Raw genomic sequence first — 20,800 nt, 5'->3', positions numbered from 1 at the left:
TGAGCTGGAAACGGAGCGCAGAGCTTGAGCATCGGCGACTTGCTCACGGACCGCAAGCGAGGCTGGAGAATCGTTGCTTTGGAGAAAGTTACCGAGGGGGTGCCTTATGTATTAGCCTGTGGCTTCAAAATCGGCCCTGTTTGGCTTTGGAGAATGGCACCAAACTCCGCCATGTACCATGTCCTGCTCTAGGGGTATGCGAGGAAACGTTAATATGATAATGTGTTCAGCCACATCGGGGGCATCATCCGCCCGTAGATTTGGATCTCCGAACTCTCCGAAGCCGTGGGGGGTATGGAAGAGAGCAGAAACGGGGCTATACTCCGTTGAAGTACGTTCTCCCGCAAAATGAACCGCTGTCTCTTGCCTCAACCGCGCCCTAAACTGCTCGAAGGCCGCAATATCCGGCGGGGTCTTGGAGGTTGGTGTTCCAGCTCCGAGAAGCAATCCTTTGCCTCGTAAGCGCGTACAGCAGTCCCGCGCCAACCCCTGGTAAACGGAGAACAGATGTCGTTCAGATCAATCAGCCTGCGCCCGTGCCAATTGGCGGGTTTGAACGGTTCCAGCTCAAACCCTATTGCACGGAAAAAAATCGAGATGCTGTTGAACAACTGCCAGATCCTGCTTCGCTCTCGGTACGAGCTCATAGATGATTGCCACGAGGCCGCAGCGAGGCAGCCTTGAAGGAGCGGTCGGGACAGACTCGGGAAGACGTGCGGGTGGAGATGGGCGGAGGTCGGCTGGTAGAAAGAAAACATATAGTTGTCTCCATCCCATGCTTATCAGGAGGGTCGTGGCTATAGCGGCGGGGCGGTCGTGGGACTGGACCACGGTCTCCTTCAAGTACGACTCGGGCATTTCCGTCAAGATTGGCCGCGCGGCACAAATTGACAGCGCAGCGATGAAGACTGTCGCGCTTTTCTGACGTTGACATTCCTGCCAGCCAGCAACCTTTATCTGGGCACCGCATCCGGGGGGAAGCATTGGACATGTGGGCTGGCTGGCTGGCCTGTTCCGGGTGGGGGCGGAGGGAAGGGGAGTGAAATGAAAAGGGAAGGAAAAAAAAAAAAAAAAAAAAAAAAAAAAAAAAAAAAAAAAAAAAAAAAAAAAAAGAAAGAAAGAAAAAAAGGAGCGACATGTCCAGCCCGTACACTCAAACTTGACTCCTATCGCTGTCCTATCGCTGTAAGTACACAGCCCACGTCGCCCGGATGCCCCTCTCCATATCCTCAACCCTGACCAATACCTTTTACGTCTCCTCGCCAACTGGCCCCCCCGTCTCTGATCCGCCGCGAGGTTCGTCATCAGCAACAGCATGTAATGTTGGTCCCTCGTCGGCGGTATCCCTACCCATCTGTGACAACACAGCCTCCATCTGCATCATAAAAGACGCTGGCTGGTCCCTGCTCTTCTCCGCATCAACCCACTGCTGCTCAGCGAGCGACAAACTTAGCTTATGCCAGCGCTTCTGAGCCGTATATTCCTGCATCACGTCGAAGAAGAGCGTCGGATGCTTCCTCGCCCAGTCCTTGACGAGATTACATGCAACTTTCTCGTACTGAAGCTTCCTCTTGAGGAACTCCTGCATATATCGGTTCCATTGGTCGTCGGTCATGCTATCCCGCAGCTCGGCGGACGACATGCTGCGCGACTTGGTGTCCTTTTTTGTGGAGGCGCTCCCGGCCATGCCGCGTCTGAAAGGCACCTGGCTAAGCCTCTCTTTCGTCCGAGCATCTACGGGGCGGGATTGCCTAAGGCGTCTGTTAGCTAGAGTGTTATGGAGACGGTCGGCGTATGCTGGAAGGCAGTTGAAACCTACAGTTGCTTCCCTGTCCACCTGAAGCTAAGAATCTTACTCGAGACCGAGGCCGATGGTGGACCGGAGTCGAGCAAAACCCAAAGCTTCTTCCCGTCAATATCTTCTAGCCCCGCGATGTTGATCGTATCGAGGTTTTGGTCGTGGTCGCGCCCGAAGCAATGTTGACAGATGATATTTGCCATCGTGGCTTTGCGCTTCTTGCGAGGCCCCGGGATCTGATGGGAGATACACCGGACGACCACGCGGAGAGGATTGGTCATAGACTGGCCGGTGGGAGAATCGAGCGGGGGAAGAGCATCGGACCTAGCCATGTCGCTATCGGCATCAAGCATGGTTCCGGCCTCCGTCGATTGTGACATAGGCCCTTCTTGCTCGGCCGAGTCCGTAGGCGTGTTTTGCTTCGGTCCCACCGCTAGAATTGCACCCTGATCCTGACATATTTCGGCCCTGATCTTCCCACCCCATGGACTCCCTGTCTCCACCTCTAAATTTGCTCTGCTAGCCGGCGTCGTAGCGCCGTCGGAACGCGGAGGCGTCATATGCAGCGCTGGCAGCGGTTGTTCTTCTGAGCTCTTTGCTGGCGCCGTAGCCGCACGGTCTTCACTGCCCGGCACCATCATTTCCGTCCCCGTCATGTCCATCGTCATCATCGCTAGACGTATCTGGTGGAGTCAGGTATGCGCACTCCTGGCAGGTGGTCTCGACGTCCTCGGTGGCGTGGTCGGCAGTGGCGTCGAAGTTGGCGCACTCGGTCTCGTCCCGGCCCTCAACCCACTCGGCGCAGTGCTCAAAGCCCTCCTGATCGTCTCGCGCCGCAATTAAATGGCCGCAAGTGTATCTGTACCACTTGTCGCGGCACATGTCGGGCTAGTGAGCCCTGGTGAAATCTTGTCGGCTGCCTTAGCGAAGTGGTGTCGTTGAGAGAAGGTGTGTCGGATTCGCCAGGGCCCCAGAAATCCTGGAATGTGACTGGATGGAGTGGAATGCACCGTCGGAGCCGGAAGAAAAAGATTTTCCACCAGAATTGGGGGGGTGTGCCAAGCCGGGGTGTGTCACGCGCAACAGAGCCGCGCGTAGCAGTGTTATTCATGCACAGAGCAACCCGCTCACCATGCTGGGAAGAGTGTCACACGGTATATAGGGTGCCCCTAGCCTTTGCAGGGCAAGGATGTCCTTTTGCCCCGTTGTGACAAAGAGCGCCAGCAAGCAAAGCAGGACGTGTGTGTGATACAAACAAAAATTCAAAACAGTTGGGGTTCGGTATGCGGGGAGGCGTTCAATCACGGAAGGCAGACCATGTCCGTTTTCTCATTGCAAATCCCCATTCATAGGGTCGCATCTCGCTCGCCTTGCAAAGTGAACTGCGCTACGAGCGCAGAAGTAGTTCGTAACAGACAAAATTAACGACAGAGAGTGGTGCCAAGGGTCTTATATTTGGAAGACAATGTACACTTGGTAGAACGGAGTGGATAGAGGCGCTATTGCTAGGATGGCTGATATTGCAGCGAAGTGCAAGGAGTAGAGTTTGAGTTCTGAAGTGTGTAGGGACTGAAGCGTCGAGGCCAGCCTTTATAGTTTCTCCTTCGTCAGCGTCAAGCAGGCTTCTTATTCGAATATGCCTCGCCATCGGCCATACGCTCGAGATCATTAATGTCTCAATCATTCTGCCTGACCCTAGATTCACGTTTGCCTTAGACGTTCATGACATATCCCGACCTCCTACCGTGGAACACACCATCTGTAGGCTGCCCGCATGAGTGCAGTATAACGTTAGTCGGGCGCTTTGTTATGTCGGTTCGCGAGGGATCTTGAAAGAGGCCGGACTCCAACATGGAGAAGTATTGCCACGGAAGCGCTTCGAATCTCGGCCACGAAATTCGTCCATGCCTTCAATACCACATCAATGGCTGCTCCTTAAGACCTTCAATGAGGCCTCCAAGACCAGGAGTCTTGTGATGGAGTATCTGGGGTTACTCCTAACCCTTCACTCCGACTCCGAATGTCTACGTTGAACTAATACTCACCGGTAACCGGCATGTGGCGCCATCCGCACTTGGGTTTGGAATCGGGCATGGCCAGTCGCCTTCATCCCTTGTTTGCATAAGGCGTCGCTTCGCCTCCTTGACGAAGTAGTCCGATTGAGAGGGGATGCGAGGGGATGCGAGTTATTGCAGGGCGAGGACGTCGTCCGTGGACACTTGAGAAGAATCCTCGAGCGAGATAATGGAATGGCGTGCAACGCAGCTCTCATAATGACGCTGTTCGACTCCATGATGAGCCTGGAGCCAAACCGGAGGATTACTTGTATAGTCTTCCTGTTACGTGGAGATATACCAGACCTGGTATACTCGTCATCCAGCGTTGTAGCCACCATTTTCCCAAGAGTGGTGGTCGAAATTGAGGGCCTGGTCTTGATATGGTCTATTACGACCAAACGAATAGTAAGTGTAGAATAAGATATTGACACGTATGAGAATTGGAAGACGCGAGGAAATTGCGGACGATAAGGGGCTTCGTTTTTCTCTAATAGAGTAGAGACGAATGTTCGCTTTGAGCAAGGGAAGCTAGAGAGTCAAATGAGGCCCCATCAGGCTCTTTATGCTTCGTTTTTGCCCGAATCCCCTTGCCCGAGAGGCCGCCATAGTCGAGGCTACCCAGCAACATGCCATGTTGGTTGTGACGACCGAGAACTTCCAGCAAGTGCGCCTCGCGAAGCGTAGGCTGTAACCCGGCGGCACACCAGGAGAGGGACCAAGATCATGCACGTTAGCATGAGGATTGGACAAGCTCCGGAGACGCCGTATGCCCCGTGTGGTTAAGACAGGGATGTGATTCACAGTGACGGGTGATATCCTACATGGGTGACGTTCTTTACAAACTAACAAACGATATCAGTTCAGCAACGGAACATCTTAACGTCCAGCCCAAAAGTGGGAAGTGCCTTAACCAAGCGCGGACAAGGCAGACTGGGCGGCCAAGTTGATAGCTCGGGTTGGGCTCAGGTTGCCTTGACCTACTTACCTGGCGGGAGCCAACTCCAACGCGTGGGTTTTCTGAACGGCCTCCTAGCGTTCTCCAGGCCGCCCAAGACACGGGCTGAACATGGCATTGACCTTGCTGCCTCCTCTAACATGACACGGCCGCTGCCATCCATCTTCGTATCCTCCATGTTCAGAGAGCAGCTAGGAAGAGAGATGAGAGCCGAGTATGACGTCCACCCAGGTGGTAGAAACCCGAGCAACACATGACTCACGAGCGTGAAGGCGTCGGTAAGGTCCCTGTGGTGCTCTAACCCATGCTCTTGACGGTCACGTCGCGGAGCAAATCGGGCCCGTCCTACAAATATAAGAGGCGTGGCCCCCCTTCGAAGTCCCCTTTCTGACCTCCCGCACCGCAGCTGGTCTTTCCGCAGCAGCCTTACTCCATTTCGCAGTTCACCATGTCCGCTCTACCGTCCACCGCTTACCCACCAACCAAAGGGTGCGGACCAGCTGCCTTCCATTGCCAAAGGGGCTGTTGAACGACGCCGTCCACCGGCTCCGCCCTTGCCACCTTTACGCACCGATGATCGCCCCCTCCAGCCCAGCAACCGCAAGTCGTGCCTCAAGGAAACGCCAATCGGACTTTTCTGTCGACCCGGCTGCCCTCTCGCCTAGTAAGACCGAGGAGAACAGTCCCACGAGGTTCGAGCCGTACATGATGACGACGCGATTTGGCCGCAAGCCCCGCATGACCGCGAAGGTCCAGGCAGCAGGAGGTTGGAAGGCACTTCACGCCAGTGTCCGCACGCGAATGTCGACGAACAAGGTGCGACGTCGTCGTCGCCATAGGGCCAAGGGTTAAAAATCGGGTATATGCTTACCTCCAGTCCCTGATCATTAGATCCCATGTACTAATGCTATTTGCCAGGGCGCCGAAATACGGAGGCGCCGGGCGATCCACACCAATTCTTCGACGCGAACGGCGAGCTCGAGATGCCGACATTAACGACCGGACCCTGCTTGCCAACGCCCGAGATGGATTGTGTGCCTAAACGAAGTCCCTGAAGTATTTAGCCTGCCAACATCGCTCCCTCCTCTCCGTTCCTCTCCTCTCCCTCATTCGACACAGAGCAGGTCACACGATGTCCCGTACCAAGCAGCGCGCAGGGTGCCGCCGACGAACCCCAGGCCAACGCAAGCTCCCGGACGCCTCAAGGACGCCAAGAATGACAACTCCTCCAATGTCCAAAGCCCGGAGTCTCCCCTCTCCGCCTAAACGGAGCCATGATGCCAAACAGGTCCGAGAGGCCAGATGATCATTCTAGGTAGCCTTCCAGGTAAAGCGCCATTGCTTAACTGTGTTTGGCCGATGTTGCTGATGGCTTTCCACAGTCGGATTTGCGGTTGCCATCGCCCTACGTCCTTCGTCGCCGGACTCCACGCTGACGTTCACGATACTTGAGTTGCCACGTGTGCCCGGAGTTGGGAAAGGGGTCCTGGCACAGCTCACGAGCTGTCACGACACGTAGGAGGAGTGTACCGCGCCTTCCTTTATGAACGGAAGTCCGGAGAGCCGTGAACTCTGGGGATTGGAGAGGATAGCACCAGAGACTGTGAGCGCCATGTGGGTCGGTGTGTTTTAATACTATAAGGAAGTATAGGCTTTACTATGAGCCCAAAGGCGCCACCAATGGTGCAGATGTGGTTTCGGAGCCTGGTGCAGACGACTCGGTCCTTACTCCACGAATTTGCTAGCAGGCCAACGAGTGCTGCAGCAGTGTTAGCAGGCTGTTGACAGAGCTACTGCGCAGGATGGAGACAATGAAGCTATCACGAAGTGCCTGATACACAGAGATGGTGATCAATGATGGTGTTGTTCGTTAAAAGTGTGTATATAGAAGAGGGCTACTCTGGGCACCCAGATCTGTGGCTCTGGTGGATCCTATTACGGCAGTACGGCCCGTGGGTGCCGAGCTCCTGGTATTGAGGCCCAGGTTCTGACAGCTGTAAACAACAGGGGTAACCCTAAACCTTCACTCCACTGTGATGAACGAACATTTCGGCCCCTAGCCACTACCCTCCTCTAGAAAATCGAGCCAGCTGGATTCTGTTGCAAAAGATTTAGTACGTACCAACAGTTAAATAATACGTAGTTGGAGTGTGTGATACGTCTGGAAAAACCTGCTTGCCGCCGGCAGGTCGTCGGTTCGAATCTGGCTCCCCTCTCCCCCTCTAGAATACCCTCGTCTCGGCGATTGGCAGTTTGGGCCGCTGACCAATCAAACAACGGTTTGGCGGATTGCCGGCTGGCCAAAACTGGCGTCCAGGACAACGAAAACACAGACTATCTTTGAAATCTCGACTGGTCTCTTCTTCAGCTCCAATGTTCTCGGACGAATTGGCACCTCCTCACAATTTTTGGGAACAGCCGAAGGGGTTGATCCTGTGTACATCCAAACCGACAGGAGGTATGGGTCAGGGAGCTCTAAGTGGGGCTTCAGCATGACGTCTCGACGCTGGAACCCATCGTTGCCAGCCGAAATTTCCCCTTGACTTGGACTTCCCCTTGACTTGGGAACTCGACCGGACATCAAAAGCACCTCTTCCCGCGCGCCCCAGTTGCCCGACAGCCAGCCCAATGGGTTCTGCAGAATCTTGGCCGCTGATGTTTCCTGGATGGTCCGTGTCTTCATTGTACCGTTTGATGCCTTCTCCTGCGGCGCCGACGTGGCGGACCCTTCGCGCGTATGCGACAGACCGGCAGTCTCGACCCGGCCCAGCGCTGACTTTGGAACATGTAAATTTGATCCTTTGCCTCTGGGCATGTTGCATCTGCGGTTGCCACATATATTGATCAGATGTCTTACTCACAACCCGCCCTCAGTTTGTCCAGCGGGCCCGGGCACTTGCTCTGTACCGGTCCATCCTCCGAAGCACGCGCCGAATTGCTGATCCGAGAACCCGCGCCGAGACGCGCAAGTTTGCGCGGGGCGAGTTCGAGAGGAATCGCGGGGTCACAGATATCGTCGGTGCCGCCGCCCTGGCCGATATCTGCAGAAGTGTACACTGACGCATCGCAAGGACCACATCCGATACCTCCTGTCGACGGGCAAGACCGAGTGGGAGAGCATGGAGAGGTATATTGACGGCCTCTGAAGCAAGAACGACGCCAAACTGTCCTGGTCTAGCCGGCTTTGCTCGCAGCTTCCTGCTGTTCTTCAACCACCTTGGCGTGCCGTCCCTGGGCCTCCCGCACATGTTCCCTTCGACAAACAAGCCTCCTTCTTGATTTCGTAGAGCCGCATCGTCGTCTTACGGTTGAACATGCCGGATTCCCCCCTGACCCAGCGTCCGACCTCGACCTGTCCCAAGCCCGTCGATACGTTTCTGGCGCACCTATCGTACAGAATATCCTCGCCCAGGCTGGTATCAAAACAGCAGACCCTCCATCCTGTTGCAGGACCCATCCCCAATTATCTTATCCCTGGCGCTGCTTGTGCCTCGGGTTCGCGGGGCATATGACGTAGAGGTAGCCGTTGTGCCGTTTGTTGGCCTTGCGCCGGACGACCTGCCGCGGAATCCCAAAATCAGCCCCTCCCCATCCTCTCAACCAAGATATCCTGCCCCAAAAAAACGCAGCCGCGATCCAACCGGGGTCCCTCGCTCACTCACCTTGCAATGCTCGCACCGCTTCTTGATGGCGCTGCGCACCTTCATGCCCCGCACCTGCTGCCTCTGGAACACCGCCACGCCGCTCTGCACCGCCGGGGCAGTTGCGCTGGTGGCGGCACGGGTGCCAAGGGTGGTTGGCGCCCGGGGTGTCGAGAGAACGGCCTGCGAGAGGGAGCGGGTCTGTGTCTGCATGGCGGGCCGCGCGGCGGCGGCGGAGGAGAGGGAGAGGGCGCGCATCGACGAGGTAAGCGACCTCGTGGCCGACGCGGCGGACCGCGCGGTTTGCGACAGGACTGAGAGGCTGGCCATGGTTGTGGTGCGGTGGGTTGGGAATGGCAGGGCGGGTGTTGTTCTCGTCGGATCGGATCGGCAGGAATTGAAGACCGCTGTGCTGCTGGGTCATTGATTCCTTGGCACTGTCACGTGGCTGCATTGGCGAGTGCAGTGGGTTGTTTCCAGGGTTCTGAAGAGCGCCCCTAACCCTTGCTTCTCCTTTCCGAGTCCCAAATCGACAAATCGACAAACCCATCGGCAGGCACGATGGCTTTAAGGACTCTAATTTGGAGGAGTCCGGATGGATCTAGTAATTAATGCACCATCAATTTTTTTTTTTTTTTGAGGAAGCTACTGTGTAAATCGGTAGACATTAGTTTGGCGCGTGTCCGGGGGCCGAAGAGCGATTCAGTCGACGAGGAGCAGCTCAAGGCCATGAATAGGGCATCGGACTTCCGACAAGCTGCTTGGAGTGAAGGCTACTTGCAGATGGTTCTGGTGAGCCGTCGTGGCTAAGAATCCGTGTGTGTAGCCCCCGAGCCCGAGGGAATGGCAAGACCAGAACCAGCCGTTCCTCTCCGGTCTACATTCTTTGGTTTGCAAAGAGTGAGAGAACCGAGCAACAGAGCTCAACCCCAATTCCTCTCAAACATTTATCTTAAGCTCTCGAACATCAATCTATACTATAAGCACGGACCGTGGCCCGCGGTGTTACTGATAGAGCAAGACCAGGGAATATTGGACTCTTGCGAGCGATGCTTGATGGAGCAAAAAGGAAGCAAGGATGGGCTGAAGCAGTCCAGCTCGAGGTGCGCGAGCGCCGGTTCCAGGTAGTTAGCTATATCCAAGACGACCACTGACTCAGGTTTGTGCGCGGTGACCGCGGACGTGGCAACGACCATGTGCATGCCATCGCAGTCTGTGGTTTCGAGGATCAGCGAACGGGGACACACAGACGGACCCGCGGCTTGCACATGCAACCGTACAGCGGGATGGCCAGGGAGACGTTGGACCCTATGGTTTAGGGGACCATGAGCGGCGCACCAATCTTCGATCAAACAGGAAGGTGAGTCTCAATGGCTGAGGACCCGGAAAGCCTGAGATCCGGCTGGATCCGGCCTTGAAATTCTGATGCTGTTGGTTCCATTGTCATCTTATGCAGTCTGCCACTGTCCGTTCCAGCGACGCAGGGCTCGCGGCAAAGTAGGACCCAACATGAAAACATTGAAGGGCGCTGAACAAACTGCCAAAGATCCTGCGTACATGTATGTGCTCCTTACCCAGAAGGTGTCAGCGACTGATATATTTACGTCTTAGGGCTTCTTCCATGCTCACGCATCGAGCAGGAAGCGGGTGGGCAGACCGTCATCGACGGCGGCTTCAAATACAGTGACAGTGCTGCGGCCGGACCCCTTCATGGCCAATTTCGTCGAGCCCATGATCCAATGTGGCTACACCGAGACAAAGAAGGGCACATGGACCAGCTCCATGAGAGCTGAATCCTTACTGGGCCTCGTCGATCACGTCGACATCGCCCGTTTCGTCGCCGCAGCTTTCCAATACCCGGGGCATACCACGGCCGGAATCTGGGTGTCAAAAGCGAGGATCTCTTGGTTCAATACGAGATGAAGCTGATTGCCGAGGCCATTGTTGATGGCAAATTGATTCGCGCTGTCTTCATGATCGGTGAAGAGAGCGAGTGGGAGCAGGGGAAGGACTCTTGGTTATTCTTTCCGTCAAAGGGGTGAGTCAGGTTCATGTGAGACTACACCAATTTGGAGGAGCTCCCACGGAGCAATGCCCATACAAATGAAGTCACATTGAAAACAGCAGTCATTTATCAGAGCAGTACAAGCCGGGGGGGACGGTATGGTCTGTACAGCAGGCGGGTAAAGTACATAAACGTATCATCTTTAGGGAGCCTGTCTGTGTGGAACTACATGGCACTCGAGTGGAATTCAACCTTCCGCATCCCGTTTTCCTCGCAAAGTATCACTCACTCCTGAATCTTGTACACCAACTTCTCGGCGCTGATTGGTCTCAGCCAGTCGGTGCCGTCTCGCTGTCGATCACTCACCCTTCCGGTTCCGAGAAGACTGAAACCATCTGGGACCACCCGGTCCAGGCCGCCGGGCATCAAGCGGATGGGATTCGGCTCCAACCTGCCGCCGCCGGACAGCCAGCTGTAGAAGGAAGCCGCAAACCTCCTCGCCTCCGCAGGCGCCGGGACAACAAAGCCCTGGTACTGGATCTCCACCCCGAGTCCCTCCCAGACGGCGCCATATATAGGCTCCGAGCGCAACTCCCCCTCGGCGGCCACCCATGCTCCGCTCTTCCTAGACCGGACAACCGCGATCTTCCCTCCCTCCCGCAGCGTGCTGGCCGCCTTCTTGACCGACTCCCCTTCCGAAATGCAGTCGTAGGCGAAGTCGACGCCGTCCCCTCCCGCGAGGCGCCTGACCTGCTCGGGCCAGTCGGCATCCCGATAATCCACCAGCGCTTCGTATCCGTACGGCTCGGCCCTCAGCATCTCGAACCTCGCCCTGCTCGCCGCCCCAATAAGCACCAGCCTCCGCCCGCTCACCTCACAGCTCCGCCGCACCAGCTGCGCAGCGTACATCCCCACCGACGTGGACGCGCCGTAGATGAAGAACCGAAGCGGCTCGCCACCACCGCCATCGCTTCCCGCCGCTTCCCGCCCGGTAACGAACGGCGCCGGCAAGCCCAGACGGTAGAACACGGCCTGCGCGGCGGTCAGGCCGCACAAGCTGACGGGCGCGGCGCGCTCGGGCGCCACGCCGTCGGGCACGCGCCAGACCAGGTCGGCCGGGCAGACGAGGTACTCGGCGAAGGCGCCGGGGCGGGGGTTGGCGCTGCAGGCGCCCTGGAGGAATCCGGCGACGCGCTGGCCGACTTGGATGGGTTGTTGGGATGGGGACCCTCCTCCGGAGGAGGAGGAGGAGGCAGGCCCGACGGCGACGACGACGCCGGCGAAGTCGCTGCCGACTGTGCGGCCCGTGGCGCCCAGCGGGTGGCCCGTGTACAGGGCGTCGACGGGGTTGAGGGCGATGGCCTCGACGCGGATCAGCAGCTCGCCTGGCTGCGGGGACGGGAGCGGAGTGTCGGGGCGGACGGAAGCGGTTTTGAGCTCCGCGTTGAGGATCAGGGCTTTCATTGTGGCCGGGAGGGGCGGCGTAGTTGTCGCCATCATGGATCAGGCTGTGGTAGAGTTGGTAGTCCAAAGAGGCCTCTCTCCTCAAGTTATGCTGTGATCCGGTGATTCGAGACAACTTGTGAATCTGGTACTGAAGGCTATCTACCGATTCTGATACTTCTGCTGTCAACGCGACAAGACCCCTTTATATGCGCATTCTATCACTAGGTACCTTGGATATCATTCGGGACTTCGCGTCTCGGCCAATTCGGTCCTGTAAGTAATACGTGTGTTGCTGAGTCAGACCTATAGTTTTTCTGCTTTTGTTTTTGGCATCTGATTGATCAGCTAAGGATGGTGGGAAATACTATTTGCCCGACTCTTCATTTTGCACTGTTAGTGCAGTTGTTCGATTCTCCGGCTGCTGACATGGACACTGACAATGACCGAGGTTGCGTGCGGCAAAGTATACTTCGGCAAGGCTTGTCGGGAGGTGCTGCAAAACGTTTGATACTTGCAGAGAGATCACATCACATCCCATCCCGGAGTTCGGCACTCAGTGTAATTCACCTAGTTTACAGCGCTTAACAGTGACAGGGGGGGGGGGGGGGGGGGGGTTGCGTGCAAGCAACCGACACAACCCTTTGAGACCCGGGTTGACTCCGTGATTCACATCTTTGTCTCCATCATGTCTTCTAGCAACCGACACAGCCCTTTGAGACCCGGGTTGACTCCGTGATTCACACCTTTGTCTCCATCTTCGACTGAGCCCGTTGCTGCCTGATGGCAGTGCTGCTGATCTTGGAGGCAAAGTCCTCTGTCTCGACTGGCTCATCGGGAGCCTCCTTAGCATCGAGCACGTCGACCTCATACACCGCGAGAGCCCGCCAGCCGCGCTCAGCCCGCTTCTCATTGACAGCCTGCCCGCCAGATCTCGTCTCCTTGGAGACAACCAGTGCATCAATCTCCTCGACTGTGATGGTCGGCCCGAACGCATCTTGGATGCGCACGCACTGCACCTCGATTGTGCGGTCTCTGAACGTCGCTGTAAAATTGCCGTCCTTCTCCTCAATCTGCGGTCGGGTGCCATCCTTCCATCCACGGCTGGAAAGCCTGAGCAGCTGGGCCAAGAAGAACATGACGTTCCGCGCCCGCGTCTCCCACGGCTGAATGTACTCGGCATACTTCTTGTTCCGCAACATCTCATCGCCTGTGATTCCGATGATGTACCGACACGGCTTCGCAGCTTCACCCCTCGGCGGAACCTGGAGCAGCAGTGCGCCGGCCGTGAGAAGAAGCTTGTGCCCCGGGTGCAGGTAATCAAACGTGCCACCAAGGCAAACCACTGGGTAGGTAGGGGTCTGTGTCGGCAAGCTCTGGTCGGCTTGAGCGATGTGCAAGGTCAGCCCTCCGTCGATCAGGACAAGCTGGCTCTGCCGCAATGTCTGTTTTCCCTCGGCAAGTTCGAGGTAGGTGCGGTGCAGCTGGAATCCAAGTTCGCTCCTAACTTGAAAGATGGAGTTCCAGGGGAAGTAGGCAGAGGCGAAGGTGGCCATGTCAACAATGATGGTGTTGTTGGTCTCAATAGCAGGGCGGAAGTTGGGTGGGAAGCGCTTGTTGCGGTCGTGGTCAATGAGAACGACGGTAGTGTCGACCGAGCCCGGTCCACCGTCCATCTCGGTGCCAATGGAGAGCTGGTCGCAAACAAGGGAGATGAGGCTGTACATGCCGGCAAGCAGCGCCTGAGCTTCGGGCCATGAGAGAGTCTTGGACTCCAGGAATTGCCCGTGAAGGATGGGACACACGACTCCGACCACGAGTCTGGTGCCACCTGATCGCTTCAACTTCTCGAGGGCATGGGTGAGGGAGGGCTTATAGGCAGCATCGAGTGCAGGGCGGGTGAGGGGATTGGGAGGAAAGGGGAGGAGGAGGAGCGACGGGAGGTCGTCTTGTCCCATGGTGCACTTGGCTGCAGGCGAAAATTCAAACGAATTGAAAAAACTCAAACGAGTCGAAAAGGGACGCCCAGTTGAACGGGCAGGCGAGTCGGTGCTGGCAGTCGGTTCATATGTACAACCAGGGCGCCGAAAGTCGGGTTCGGTAGTCAATCTGACAGACCACGGTGGCTGTGGTTTTGAAAAGTCGAAAATTGAAATGTCGGAAGACCGAAAGGTTGAAAGGTCGAAAGGTCGCGGTGAGTTGTGTTATTGTTGCTGGGTTTTGGCTGGGATGGAATCTCGGCCGCAGGAAGAAGGGCGGGGCACTTTGGGATGACAACCGCGATACCGTGTAATCGTCTACTCGGTAATTGGTCGGGTTGGGAGAAATGAGAAAGAAGGGATGCTGTGAAACCAGGTTTCGCGTGGACGCAGTTAGTTCGGCTTGAAAACCGAGCTGAGAGGATTCTGAATGTGAATATAGGATGCTTGGGAGTCGCGCGGGGTGCCGTAGGTGGCTAGGCCCTGTGTTGTAATTGTTATGCGACTCTTCAAGCTTCCTGTGCAGGTTCAAGTGGAGGTTGGCTCTCTTGAAAGTTGCTGGCTGCTGATTGTTGCGGGGCAGAGGTCAGGTACCAGCGACCTTCCAGAGGCGAACATGGACCCACACTCAGTCTGGCAAAGACCAATCCCGTCTCATCTTGTCGTCCCCCAGCCGTGAGCACCTGGCGACTACCTGGCCAAGGAGGGAAGCGTGGGCGGGCGCCAAGGTAGAATGACTGGGGGGCCCAAGGAGCCTGTGAGGGCCTGTGACGGCGAAACATTGCTGCCAGACCAAGAACGAGCTCGAACGACACCGGCTCTCCTCCCACCCCTCCATTCACGCCAAACCGCCGCTTGTCGTTGCTGCCCTGGCGCTTTTGCGCCTCATCCGCCTGCGCATTTGCGGCAGCAACCGGTGATTTACTGATCCGCATAGACGTGCCGGGCATTGAATGCAGGCATCGGTATCCGGCAGCCCTTGGCGCACGTTCGCTCGCCGCCCGACGACGGCACGGCGAAGACACCCCCGTCCCGAGTTCGAGGCGTCCCCCTGCGAGTCGCGGCCCCGAGCTCCAAGTCCCCCCCACCACTCCTCCACCGGACAGTCAGACCCGCCACGATGAACCAGCCCCAGCAATACCAGCCGCCCCGGCGGACAGGGACCTTCTCTTCGCAGCACGACGAACTGCACATGTCGTCGGCCATGTCCCATCAGAACCAACCAATGTCGCCCCGCGACTACCAGGCCGCTGGTGCTGCCCCGCATATCAAACTCGACCAGGCGTCGTCGAGCCTACCTCAGCTGCCTGGCTACCAATCTGGCGGCACCGTGCCAAACGTGTTGCAGCCCGGCGGGTTGGGCTCCCGGCAGCAGCCCACGATCCCCTCGAACAGTGTTCCTTCGACCATGCCCGGTATGCAGCAACAGCCCGAATATCAATCGCATCAGCACCAGAAGCCCAACTCGCTGAGCTTGTCGCACGCCTACTCGCGCTCCAGCCCCGCGGCGCCCTACGAAAGCGGCGGATCGAACTACATCCCCTACTCGCCGACCACCCCCGGCGGCACCGCGTCCTCGACCCAGTTCATGTCTCCGACGGATACTAAATACAACCCCCCAAATTCCCAACGAAACGTTTCCAACACCCCACTCGGTCTTGCGGATATTCGGCCCCGCGCCGACTCGACCCTGTCAGATGGTTTGCCCGGCACGCCTGGCTACGAGACGGCAAATCTCCAGCCGCGGACCAGCAATTACATGGCTCCGTGGCCGCTCTACGCCTTTGACTGGTGCAAATGGGTCCCTCAAGGCAGCGGCGCTGGAAAGCTTGCCATTGGAAGCTACTTGGAAGATGGGCATAATTATGTGAGTGTCATGTGTGTCACGCCCAGCTCGGGATCCGGTTCACTGACCGCGAGGGCGCTGCTCAGATCCAAATCCTCGAAGCTCAGCTCACGCCCACGCCTTCGGATGTCTATGTCCCTGGTGGATCCAAATGGGCCATGGACTTCACCAAAATCGCAGAGGCCACACATTCGTATCCCGTCACCCGCTTGCTCTGGGAGCCGCCGTCGTCCCAGAAGCAGTCGACAGATCTGCTCGCTACTTCGGGCGACCACCTCCGCCTGTGGTCGCTCCCTTCAGAGCCCCAGCCGCCTACCCCCGGGTCGACGATCACGTCAAGGAACGGCCGCGACATGCCCGTTACGAAACTCACCCCGCTGGCTCTCCTGTCCAACTCCAAGACACCCGACCACACAGCCCCGCTGACCTCCCTGGACTGGAACACAGTAAATCCGAGTCTGATTATCACCTCGAGTATAGATACCACATGCACTATCTGGGATATCCCATCCCTGACGGCAAAGACGCAACTTATTGCGCACGACAAGGAGGTGTACGACGTCCGCTTCTGTGCCCAGAGCAGTGACGTGTTTGTGAGCTGCGGCCAGGACGGCAGCGTCCGAATGTTCGACCTGCGGAGCTTAGAGCACAGCACCATCATCTACGAGCCCTCAGCCAAGGACGAGCGAGGTGAGACCCCCATCCCTCCTACACATCTTGCTTCATCTTCAACTTTCCCTTACTTTCTTCTGACCATTCGTTAAACGCAACGATCTTTAAAGATGCCAACGGCGGCCGCATCAGCCCGACGCTAGCCCAACAAACGCTCTCCCACCCGCCGCCGCTCCTGCGACTCGCGACCTCGCCACACGACCAGCACCTCCTGGCGACCTTCGCCCAAGACTCCAACGTGGTCCGCATCCTCGACGCGCGCCAGCCGGGCCAGGCGCTCCTCGAGCTGCGCGGGCACGCCGGCGCGGTCAACTGCGTCGAGTGGTCGCCCCTGCGCCGCGGCACGCTCGCCTCGGGCGCCGACGACTGCCAGGTCCTGATCTGGGACCTGATGAACCACCACCACCACCAACCGGTCAACGGCGCCGCCGCCGACGGCAGCAGCAGCAGCAGCAGCAGCAGCAGCACCAGCGTGCGCAGCCCCGTGGCCAGCTGGCAGTGCGAGTACGAGGTCGGCAACCTCGGCTGGGTGCCGCACCTGGCCACGGGCGAGTACGGCGAGTGGCTGGGCGTGAGCGCCGGCCGCGGCGTGTGGGGCGTCAGGCTATGATGATGATGATGATGATGCTGTGATGTTCGCTGTTGATGAGCACCATGTCTACTTCAAGTGTGGGAAACGGGGCGTGACGGGGAGGACGGCGGGATAGAGCACAGCAATGCCGTGACAGCCCTTTTCCCCCCTCTCCTCCGTCCCTTCCCCGCCCCTTCCCCCGACTCCGGGGGAGAAGGGGACTTACGGCGTAAGACCTATAGTGGTATTTTGTCATCTGGGGCTGGACAGGCAGCAGGAAGCGGCAAAGCGGGAAGCAAACATGCAAAGCGAGCAAAGCAAGCATGGCACTACCTTCCTACGGATTAGTGGGAGTGCCCGGTAGTTGACGAGTTGTTGTTGTTTGTTGCTGTACATGTGTGGACAGCTTGGGTCATCCATACGGCTGGTTGAGGATACACCGGTCACTGTTGTTTTTGTCATGCATTAACATTGTTTTGTGTTTTGGGGGAAGGGGGGACGGGCGGAGACGGGAACGGGGGGCGGTGATGTCGCAGCAAAAAATGTTGTTGGATGCCCATGCTATACCCATAGGGGAGCAAATGGAGGGCAAGAAAAACATGCGGGGGAGGGAGGAATGAATGCTCACTCAGTTGCCCCGTGTTTGTCTTGAATGTGCCCTGTCGTTCCCTCGGTGTATTATCACGCAGGCGTCAAGCTCTCCTGAAGACCATCTCGATGGGAAACGCTACGTGGCGGCTGGCATGTTTCTAGCCGTGCCTCTCTTCTGCGAGAGAGAGAGTCTGACATGCTTGAAGCCGCCAATGGCGGTGTTACGCGCATCAGGTCACTGACATCCCGTATGGTACAGACAGTGGACGGCTGGGCCAAGACGCATCGTTACTTTCGTTCATGTATGAGGCCTTCATGTCTACATAGGTAGGCATTAGATCCCAGATACACACAGCTTAGAGCTTCTGCATGGAAGCGATGTCGGTGGACTGGACGTAATCCTCGAACTCCTGGATCTGCTCCTGGAGCTCGTCGAGCGAGACCTTCTCGTCCTCGACGACCAGGTTGATCTGCAGCTTCTTGATGCCGAAGCCGACGGGGATGAGCTTGGAAGCGCCCCAGACCAGGCCGTCCTTCTCGATGCTGCGGACGGAGGCCTCCATAGCAGCCAGGTCGGTCTCGTCATCTGTTGGGGGTTGCGGGAGAACCAGGTCAGCCAACTGCGCAAACTTTGTCCTCTCGTGGAGCAAAGCTGGGGAGGTTGAGGGGAAAATGGGCATAATAACGTACCCCAAGGCTTGACGTCGAGGATGACAATCGACTTGGCGGCAACCTTGGGCTTGCCCTCCTTCTTCTTGCGGTACTCGGCCAGGCGCTCCTCGCGGATGCGGGCGGCCTCGGCGTCCTCCTCCTCGTCGTCGCTGCCGAAGAGGTCGACGTCCTCCTCCTCCTCCTCCTTCGCCTCCTCGGCGGGGGCCTTGGCCGGGTTCACCGTGACCTCGACAGTCTCGGGGCCGTAGACAGTGTAGGGCTTGCTGGAGTCGCCGGGCAGGGTGGCGAACTCGTCCTCGTACGAGGCGATGTGCTTGTACCAGCGGGCCGCGTTGGGGTACTTGGCGGCGTCGGGCGCAGCGCTCAGGGCCTTGAAGACGGCGACATCAGCCTGCGAGGCCGAGTACCTGCGAGGAGAACAGACGAAGGTCAGCCCCGAGACCCCAATCCAAGGAACATTGGAAAAGCACGCAGAAATGCAAGCTGCCGGGTGAGAGGGGAAGTTCAGAGATGCACACAGTGCTGGGTGTGTAATCATTTGCAGGTCTTGAGGCTGCTCAGCAACACGGACCATGGTTGATCATCATGTAAGGGCAGAGCAGGAAAGCTGTCGCGGGAGACAAAAACAAGAGGGGTCATCCATACCCGGTGATGTAGGAGCGGGTGAGGAGCCAGTTGTCGAGCACTGCGGGCTGCCAGTCAGCAGGAGATCGCGATGCGCTCAGAGCGCTGGGGGAACGTACCGGCAAGGCCGGCGTCGGTGAGAAGGTCAGTGAAGCCCATTTTGAGTCGCGGTGGTTCGGGACGAAGCTCGAGGAAGTCGGGTCCAGCTGTGTTTGTGGTGGTCGGTAGCTGCCCAAGAAGATGGCGGGGTAAGAAAATCTTTTGGTGGTTAATTGCGACCGAGTGCACAATTGCCCCGCACCGTGATTGTGCCTAAGGCACAAATTGCATTGCGGTCTCAAGGCCCCACCTACCTACCTAACGAAGCAGGTAGCGCGCCGAAATGAGTGTAACTCCGGTATGCCAGGTTGATTTGGCAATCTCGAACACTGGCAATTCGACTGGCAATTCGCTGGAGAGAGCACTGGAGGATTCCTCGTTGAATGCAGGTGCAACAGACAGTTACTGTGTTAGACCCTCCTTCATGTTACCTGCAATACAATCGTCCTGAGGGCGATCCCCCCTCTCTCTCTCCTCTCCTGGAGGCTCCGCAGGCGCCGGGCGATTGACAAGTTGACTATGCCATCCCAGCATGACCCTGACCAAAACAGAGCAACTGCCAAGCGCATACACTCTCCGTAACTGCCCACCGGCAAATAGGTAGTCATGTCACGTCAAAAAAACAATCCACAACTCACCAATCAACAGACTTGAGAAAACGTGGGTCACTCCAGCTCGTCTCCTGGGCCCTGGTCTGCCGCGCTCAAGTCCGGGACCCAGCCCTTGGGCCGCTCACTGCCGCGAATGATGCGGTCGTAGCCGAGCCGCTCGACCTTCTGCACCGACTGCCGCGCGACCTCGAGCTTTTTGCCCCACGCAAACCGGTTCCCGGCGGCCACGGGCAGCATCTCAAACAGGGTCCCGAGCTCGTGCATGTCCTGGACGATAGTGCGCGGCTGCTCGTCGTCGTCGTCGTCGGCGGCGGCGGCGCCGCCCCCGCCCGCCTGCCCGCCAGCGCCGGAGGAAGCCATGGTGCCCGTCAGCGCCGTGGACGTGGTCGCGAAGCGCATCATCTCGCCCGTGAGATCGAAGACGCCGTAGAGGTAGTCGTCCTGCGTGAGGGAGACGGTGGGCGTCTCGGCCGGCTTCTCGGCGTTCCCCGCCGTGTCGACGCCGGCGTCAGCCATGACCTCGTCCTCGGGCGCCGCTCCTTTCCGCGAGAGGTCCTCGATAACGGGCGAGAGCTCCGCAAGGCTGACGAGCGTCTGGGTCCGGAGGTAGTGGGCAAAGGTGAGCGCCTCGACGAGCTCCTCGAGGCACAGGAGCGACCGGGCGTACCGGTACCGGTTGATGCCCTGGACTTCCGGCGCGAGGGCGGCGAGGAGCTTGGCTATCTCGGCCAGCCGCGCATCGACCTCCGCCTGGATGTTGGCGGGGAGCTGGTTCTCGATCTTCCGCACTCTGGTCGGAAGGTCAATGGTGAGCCCCACTCTCACTCTCTTCACTAGGGTCTTCCACGAGCAGAGCTGTCATACCGTTGCAGTGAGAAGATGCTGCGTGCAATGTCAGCGTCAAAACTCGGCGGATGTCACCGAGCAACCATGTACCTTACATCTTCTTGCTGAGCGCCGTGATATCCCGCGACGCCTTGACGATGCGCTCCCGGCGGTCGTAGTGCTCATCCAGCTCGTTGCGGAGGTTCTCGAACATGGGCGTGTACGCGTTTCTCACGGCCTGCTTCGGCGGAGGCCGGGGGCCATCCCGCTTCTTCGCATTCCCGTTCCAGTCGCGCTTGAAACCGGACATGTTGCAGTACCAGGTTGCCGTCGTACGCAGTAGGCTCTCAACGGGCGGGCTGGTTTGTTTGTGTGGTTGTGATACCTACCTAACTTGTGAACCACAAGCGG

At 57.8% G+C, this 20,800-nt stretch overlaps 10 protein-coding genes across 10 annotated transcripts; 4 read left to right on the top strand and 6 right to left on the bottom strand.

Moving 5' to 3' along the window:
- Positions 1-1,149: 1,149 nt before the first annotated feature.
- On the bottom strand, positions 1,150-2,397 carry THITE_2170615 (uncharacterized protein). Its single transcript, XM_003654120.1, has 2 exons — positions 1,820-2,397; positions 1,150-1,751 (listed from the first exon to the last, which is right to left on the bottom strand). Exons 1-2 carry the CDS (start codon positions 2,356-2,358, stop codon positions 1,250-1,252), a joined length of 1,041 nt encoding a protein of 346 aa, XP_003654168.1. The 5' UTR covers positions 2,359-2,397; the 3' UTR covers positions 1,150-1,249.
- Positions 2,398-5,383: 2,986 nt separating this feature from the next.
- Positions 5,384-6,076, top strand: THITE_2089318 (uncharacterized protein; the record flags this gene model as incomplete). The annotated part of the gene is made up of 3 exons (XM_003654119.1): positions 5,384-5,576; positions 5,729-5,844; positions 5,930-6,076. 3 exons carry the CDS (start codon positions 5,384-5,386, stop codon positions 6,074-6,076), a joined length of 456 nt encoding a protein of 151 aa, XP_003654167.1.
- An 823-nt stretch (positions 6,077-6,899) lies between these two features.
- Positions 6,900-8,028, top strand: THITE_2116940 (uncharacterized protein). Its single transcript, XM_003654118.1, has 3 exons — positions 6,900-7,597; positions 7,685-7,825; positions 7,882-8,028. The coding sequence occupies exons 1-3, from the start codon at positions 7,439-7,441 to the stop codon at positions 7,954-7,956; spliced, it is 375 nt and encodes a 124-aa protein (XP_003654166.1). The 5' UTR covers positions 6,900-7,438; the 3' UTR covers positions 7,957-8,028.
- A 137-nt stretch (positions 8,029-8,165) lies between these two features.
- Positions 8,166-9,088, bottom strand: THITE_2116938 (uncharacterized protein). Its single transcript, XM_003654117.1, has 2 exons — positions 8,473-9,088; positions 8,166-8,368 (listed from the first exon to the last, which is right to left on the bottom strand). The coding sequence occupies exons 1-2, from the start codon at positions 8,779-8,781 to the stop codon at positions 8,279-8,281; spliced, it is 399 nt and encodes a 132-aa protein (XP_003654165.1). The 5' UTR covers positions 8,782-9,088; the 3' UTR covers positions 8,166-8,278.
- Positions 9,089-9,776: 688 nt separating this feature from the next.
- On the top strand, positions 9,777-10,374 carry THITE_2129662 (uncharacterized protein; the record flags this gene model as incomplete). The annotated part of the gene is made up of 3 exons (XM_003654116.1): positions 9,777-9,811; positions 9,998-10,010; positions 10,063-10,374. The coding sequence occupies 3 exons, from the start codon at positions 9,777-9,779 to the stop codon at positions 10,372-10,374; spliced, it is 360 nt and encodes a 119-aa protein (XP_003654164.1).
- Positions 10,375-10,604: 230 nt separating this feature from the next.
- On the bottom strand, positions 10,605-11,417 carry THITE_2116936 (uncharacterized protein). The gene has a single exon (XM_003654115.1). The coding sequence runs from the start codon at positions 11,363-11,365 to the stop codon at positions 10,742-10,744; it is 624 nt and encodes a 207-aa protein (XP_003654163.1). The 5' UTR covers positions 11,366-11,417; the 3' UTR covers positions 10,605-10,741.
- A 1,186-nt stretch (positions 11,418-12,603) lies between these two features.
- THITE_2116935 (uncharacterized protein) lies at positions 12,604-14,064 on the bottom strand. Its single transcript, XM_003654114.1, has one exon. The coding sequence runs from the start codon at positions 13,855-13,857 to the stop codon at positions 12,640-12,642; it is 1,218 nt and encodes a 405-aa protein (XP_003654162.1). The 5' UTR covers positions 13,858-14,064; the 3' UTR covers positions 12,604-12,639.
- Positions 14,065-14,760: 696 nt separating this feature from the next.
- On the top strand, positions 14,761-17,620 carry THITE_2066991 (uncharacterized protein). The gene is made up of 3 exons (XM_003654113.1): positions 14,761-15,745; positions 15,811-16,414; positions 16,507-17,620. Exons 1-3 carry the CDS (start codon positions 14,999-15,001, stop codon positions 17,004-17,006), a joined length of 1,851 nt encoding a protein of 616 aa, XP_003654161.1. The 5' UTR covers positions 14,761-14,998; the 3' UTR covers positions 17,007-17,620.
- THITE_2116933 (uncharacterized protein) lies at positions 17,573-19,132 on the bottom strand. The gene is made up of 5 exons (XM_003654112.1): positions 18,974-19,132; positions 18,876-18,915; positions 18,249-18,637; positions 17,912-18,144; positions 17,573-17,849 (listed from the first exon to the last, which is right to left on the bottom strand). The coding sequence occupies exons 1-4, from the start codon at positions 19,011-19,013 to the stop codon at positions 17,915-17,917; spliced, it is 699 nt and encodes a 232-aa protein (XP_003654160.1). The 5' UTR covers positions 19,014-19,132; the 3' UTR covers positions 17,573-17,849; positions 17,912-17,914.
- Position 19,133: 1 nt separating this feature from the next.
- Positions 19,134-20,799, bottom strand: THITE_2116929 (uncharacterized protein). Its single transcript, XM_003654111.1, has 3 exons — positions 20,506-20,799; positions 20,429-20,446; positions 19,134-20,354 (listed from the first exon to the last, which is right to left on the bottom strand). Exons 1-3 carry the CDS (start codon positions 20,697-20,699, stop codon positions 19,619-19,621), a joined length of 948 nt encoding a protein of 315 aa, XP_003654159.1. The 5' UTR covers positions 20,700-20,799; the 3' UTR covers positions 19,134-19,618.
- Between the last annotated feature and the right edge of the window lies 1 nt (position 20,800).

Source organism: Thermothielavioides terrestris, chromosome 3 (genome assembly GCF_000226115.1).
Source record: "Thermothielavioides terrestris NRRL 8126 chromosome 3, complete sequence".
NCBI classification, from domain to species: Eukaryota; Fungi; Ascomycota; class Sordariomycetes; order Sordariales; family Chaetomiaceae; genus Thermothielavioides; species Thermothielavioides terrestris.
The sequence above is the reverse complement of the archived record's forward strand: the minus strand, read 5'-3'. Positions and strand labels throughout refer to the sequence as shown.